The 5,715-nt window shown below is 44.5% G+C and overlaps 1 protein-coding gene across 3 annotated transcripts; it reads left to right on the forward strand.

The window, feature by feature from the left end:
• The first annotated feature begins 394 nt into the window (after positions 1–394).
• On the forward strand, positions 395–5,715 carry eci1 (enoyl-CoA delta isomerase 1). 3 transcript variants are annotated; one of them, XM_085270034.1, is made up of 7 exons: positions 395–529; positions 1,033–1,155; positions 2,297–2,424; positions 2,582–2,728; positions 2,855–2,976; positions 3,326–3,504; positions 5,156–5,715. In XM_085270034.1, exons 1-7 carry the CDS (start codon positions 481–483, stop codon positions 5,320–5,322), a joined length of 915 nt encoding a protein of 304 aa, XP_085126160.1. In that variant the 5' UTR covers positions 395–480; the 3' UTR covers positions 5,323–5,715. The 3 variants fall into 3 exon arrangements, with proteins under 3 accessions (XP_085126160.1, XP_085126162.1, XP_085126161.1); XM_085270036.1 differs by lacking the exon at positions 395–529 and having other exon boundaries at positions 1,314–2,424; XM_085270035.1 differs by lacking the exon at positions 395–529 and having other exon boundaries at positions 1,341–2,424.

Below are 5,715 nucleotides of genomic sequence, written 5' to 3' on the forward strand. Positions count from 1 at the left end.
CTGATTGGTTAAGCCTTAATTTTTTTCATCAGGGCAATGATCCCAAACACACTGCCAATGCAGAAAAAAAGACCTGGATAGAGGAACTATTCCTGAAGAAACAACAAGAAAGCTGCCTAAGAGAGTTCAGGCTGTGTTGGAGGATAAAGGGCCTCACACCAAATATTAACTAACTAAATTGCGCAAACTCGGTTTTTGCCTCATATACTGTATTTGCATGTTTGCTTAAATGGCTGCACTTATTTTATATTTTTCTTACAAAACATGAAGAGATGACTGGTGGCTCAAGAAACAAAAAAAAACTAAATAAATTACTGAGGAGGAGATTCTTTGGCAGGATTGAAAATCATGAAGCCAGCCAACCAGAAGGTGGCGCTATTCCGTCACAACACAGTCAAACTAAAAGCCTGTTTCTAAAAGACTCGGTGAAGAAGACCAGACGCTAAAGACGAGAACGGGAGGACGTGACTGTCTGAGCGAATGAAAATGGCTTTGAGGGCATGTTTGAGGACCAAGCCGGGTTTAACAGGTAGGTTTGGGAGTTTCGGGGGGAGAAAGTCCGAGTTTGTGCGTCTCTATTTCCTCACAACACACCGAGCTCCTGCTGCCGACGGTGCGCTGCAGAAACTGGAGCAAAGGTCGCAGCGCTTGTCTCTTTGTGTCGGTGTGTGCAGCTCCACACACCCACAACACGGGAGCTGAGAGCGAATACGAGGCTGAACGTGTAAAGAAGCGTGTGTTTGTTATGTGCTGCATGCCAGCTGTTAGCTTTAGCTGTCTGTCACAGAGGCTCCGGAAACAAAAGCTCATGAGAAACTGTTTTTCTGCTCATTAGCGAAAGAAAAAAATGTTTTCGTGCATCATTTCAACTTGGATCTCTTCAAACTATTAACACGACTGCACATTGATACGTATTATATCAAGTTCTATAATAAGTATGCTACATGGCTGTTTCCTGTCTTTTGAATGTGTGTGTTGCTGCTTTGTGACCGATGACTTTGAACTGAGCCAGTGTGCTGTGTTCCTGTGCAGGTCTTCTGTCCCAGCTCTCCTGCAGCGGTCATGCTGCTGCTCGCAGGGCTCCTGCGCTTGTTGCTCAGCGGAGCAGCAGCTCCACCTCACAGAAGATCAAAGTGGATTTTGACCAGAGCTCAGGTGAGCATTTTGCTAATACCACTGTGCAGGTGAAAGGATGCTTTGAGACATGAAGTACAACTGTGAGTGAGTTGTTCTAAATATGTAGGGGAAGGTCATGTAAATACAGATGTGTGGAAAATTCAGCTGGCTCTGCCTGTAAGTCTCTTGTCCCACAGACATTAACTCCCCCTGTTTAACTCCAGCTGGCACATGAGGCAGTTCTCCAGCTGTAGCATGTTCAACTCGGAGCTGAGCGAGCACCACGATCACCACGATCACCACGATCACCAGGGGGAGTTGGAGTCCGTCTGCTGGACTAGAAGAAGCCAAATTACATCAAGGGCAGCCACAACAGAAATACCTGTGACTCACCAAAGCTGCATTGTAATGAAATTAAATAAAAGTTATTGTCCAGCATAAAAGGAGCATTTTTAAAAGCTGAGGCGCGTAGCAAGCTTAGAGCAGCGTGATGGATAATGCAAACCCAGCAAAAAAGCAACTGTGTGAATATTTAAAACAACAGTTGATGCTCAAGGCTATTAACCAACCCAGGGAGGTGTAATACACTTCGATAAAATCTTCTTCTCCATCAGAAAAACAATGTTAGTATATTTATTATGCTATAATAAATATCATCTTATGAGCCCATAAAGTCATCAGGAAAGTGTTTACTGAGGCTAGGAGCTTCTCCCACACTTTTATAGGTCTGTGTCATTGATATTGATGTCCGCAGTGCCGTGTAGAGTGAAATCCAATAACGTGGGCGATTAAAGTAGAAAAGAATTTATCAGCGTGGTGGCCCCCAAAGCCCCTCCTCTCACCACATCCAGAGCAGAGCCAAGCCTCTGGGAGACCGCTGAGGTGAGTTTCTCACATCACTGTCAGTCCAATTAAAGCACCTTAGCGGGTGGATACACCCGTATGAATCAATATCCTCTCACCCCATTGACTTAATTAGTCGGATGCAAAGTGCAGCAGGCCGGCGATCGCTCAGGTTGTTTGTCTTTCCTCTCAGGGATCACTAATTTGAGTTTAATCCAGTGTGACCTCAGCTGCCATCATCAGCAGACACAAATCATGCAAAATCTCCATCGCAGGTTTCCTGGCGCAGCAATCACTGCAGCATTCAAGTGAATGATCATGGCCTCTGTCTCTGCAGGTGTGGCAGTGATGCACATGCAGAGTCCTCCTGTCAACAGTCTTAGTTTAGAGTTTCTCACTGATGTCTGCATTGCTCTTGAGAAGCTGGAGATGGACAAGAGCTGCAGAGGCCTCGTCGTCACCTCGGTACAGTTAAAGCAGCTTTGTGCAGATGGACTAACATCTGTGTTACAGTGAAGTCTTTCATGTTTACAGTTCCACAGCTGAAGTTTGAACATGCTAAGTATAATGACAGTTTATCCAGCGGGTTTAGCTTCTGGATGTGTTTTACCCTGAAATCCAGAGCCAGTCCAAGGTGTTCTCAGCCGGGCTGGACATCTTGGACATGTATGGGAAGAGTCCAGAGCACTGTGCGGAGTTCTGGAAAGCTGTGCAAGAGATGTGGCTCAAGTTCTATGGCTCCAACATGATCACTATAGCAGCAGTCAATGTACGTATAGAACAACGCAGCACCTACCTCCACACTGTCTGCACCTCACACAAGGACAGAGTGGTGCATTCTGGGGGGCAAACACACTGAAATAAGCTTGCGGGCTTCTCGTTACTCGTCACCCAGGGCTCCAGTCCTGCAGGAGGCTGCCTGCTGTCGATGACATGTGACTACAGAATAATGGCGGATAACCCTCGTTACAGCATCGGTCTCAATGAGACCAAGCTCGGCATTGTAGCACCTTTTTGGTAAGAAATTACACCAACACTAATTACAATAATAATTGATAGTACCAGCAGCAAGGTAGAAACACAGTTTACATGCATTAGTCTCATTTAAGCTCAGTGAATGCGAGAGGTTTGCAGTTAGCTTCTTCTTGCATGGTTCTCCTGCGCTGTAACGCCGCTGCTCATGTTGTGGAGATAAAAACAAAGAACTCATTTCAGTCTCACTGCGGTTCATCTTTTTGAATCGGGGTTTGTATAATTTTGTGCCAAAGCCCCTAAAACCAATACAACTTCTCAGTTTAAAAATTGTTTTATTAACATTTCACACCCATCTTTGTTTTGTCTTGTCACTGTAAAACTGCTCCTGCAGGTTTAAGGACACTATGGTAAGCACAGTCGGACATCGGGCCACAGAGATGGCCCTACAGTTGGGGCTGCTCTACAGCCCTGCAGAGGCCTTGAAGATAGGATTGGTGGACCAGCTGGTGCATGAAGACCAGGTCCTCACTACAGCCACAGAGACCATGACCAAGTGGTTGGCTATTCCAGGTATACTAAACATCAGTTATACTTGTCATTTTTTCCACCTGTGGTGCTGCAACTTGGTCTGCACAATATGTTCATGTGTATGTCAGGTTATTGCTGCCAAAAAGATTCACCTGAGTCAAGATTTCTAATCTTGTTTCTATTCAAGATAAAGTAAAAAGTCTGACAGCTCTTTGGTCATTTGACCACATTTTGAAGTCAAGGTAAAAATGTCTCCGTCTGTCCTCTTCGCTGCTGTGCTGCTCATATGTGTCATAATCAACACAGGAGAACCTAGAACAAAGTTTAATCGGTCGTCTTATTATCTCAATGCTGCTGTGGGTTTTTTTCAGTCAAACAGATGTTAGATGGAAATGTGTGATCCCCTCTGTAAAATCAGACGTTTTGGCACGTTGAGGTTTTGGAGTATTCAGGTGGTTAATTCCACGGTCTTCACAAGGTCGAACTACAACACTCTACAACAAACAAAACGAGCTACATGTCTGAGACTACAGGCTCAGTTAGCATGTTAGCACTTGTCAACATTTCAAGACCAGACAAGCATGACTCATTTGACACCAAAGCGGAAACGTTTGAACATAATGTTGCATGGTGCAGTCAGTGAGTCGATCATAAGCACGTCATGCATCTATCCAATATCGAAAGCTTTGCCCAAATTGTGCCACGATCCCTTCACAGCAGCCAACCTACAACAGACGTGCTGGAAATGAAAAGAATCGAGGTTTTGCAGTGGCCCCGTCAAAGTCCAGACGTCAGCTGGATTGAAATGCTGCGACCTTATGAAAGAATTCTCCCCAAACCTCAATGAGCTGGAGTCGCACTATAAAGACAAACGGGCCAAAACTCCTCCGACGATGTGAGACTGAAAGTCGTGCAGTCAATAACGACTTTATTGCTGTTCAAGGTAGTTCTGCAGTCTACTGCATCATGGGGAGTAAAACCAGGGTTCCTGCACACTATCAAAGACAAGGAAATGATGTTTTATTTAAAGTAGATTTATTTGTGTAGCTCAGGTGGTGGAGCAGGTCATCCACTGATCGGAAGGTTGGTGGCTCGACTCCTGGCTTCCCCTGGTCTATGTGCCAAATATCCTTGGGCAAGATACTAACCCCAAATTGCTCTGAATGTGTGTGAACATTAGCTATGAAGCACTTAGAAAGATGTGCTTGTGCGAATGGGTGATTGCACAAGTTGTGTAAAGTGCTTTGAGCGCTCAGATGAGTAGAAACGCGCTACATAAGACCCAGTCCATTTACCATTTGGGTAATAAAATTGCAGGTAACATTTCCAAAGCAGGTAGGAAAAAAATGAGCTGCTATCAGTGTATGTTTGTTTTAAGGTGAGGTGGCACGAACCCGCATGTAGGGAGATGTAACCTCGTACCTCAGAAGTGTCGATATGGGTGTATTTCCATCTGTACAGCAGTATTTAGTACATCCTGGTACTTGGCAGGATGTGCAGGAGGCAGAGAAAGAGCATAAGCTTTCAGCACCTGTTAGAAATGTCACTTTCCCACATAAGAAATAAAAGGTGCTCCACAATAGTGCTGCAATTGAATATATTTTGCAATGAATTGAAGCCCATGTCAGTATTCATAGAAGAAATTGTATATGAATGCACAGCTTCCTTACATGTGCATTTGTTTCATTTGCAGATCACGCCAGACAGCTCACAAAGTCCATGATGAGGAAGCCAACCATAGACAAGCTGGCGGCTAACAGAGAGGCTGATGTCAATAACTTTGTCAAGTTCATCACCAAGGACTCTATTCAGAAGTCCCTGGGGATGTATCTGGAGATGCTTAAGAGAAGAAAGGCTTAGAGAGGGGAAACATGTTTGCACACTTTGTAGCACCAGCTACAGATGTGATCTGACATCAGGCAGTGAGCAGTCTACATGTTTGGGGGATAAAACCCAGCATTTACCCCTCAAGGTGTTAATAAAAACACTCGAGGTTAGGGTGTGACTTTTTGTTTTGGTTTGAAGAGCCGTACACTCGGGCAACCTGCCGAGCCTTCTCCATCACTCAGCATTACCTGCAGTATGCTTACGCGAGCAAACTGCTAATTGTTGCAAAAGAGTCTCACATATGAAGGACTAACAGCAAATCTGACCTTTAGTGCATCTAAATGTGGCAAAGCCTTTGTCATCTCTAACAAATGTTTGGTTTTTACTGTGAAATATCCAAATAAATGTCTGGATTCATACATTAAA

Source organism: Mchenga conophoros, linkage group LG4, assembly GCF_057382185.1.
Source record: "Mchenga conophoros isolate Kocher_MC1m ecotype Shallow Benthic linkage group LG4, M_conophoros_male_GT1.1, whole genome shotgun sequence".
NCBI classification, from domain to species: domain Eukaryota; kingdom Metazoa; phylum Chordata; class Actinopteri; order Cichliformes; family Cichlidae; genus Mchenga; species Mchenga conophoros.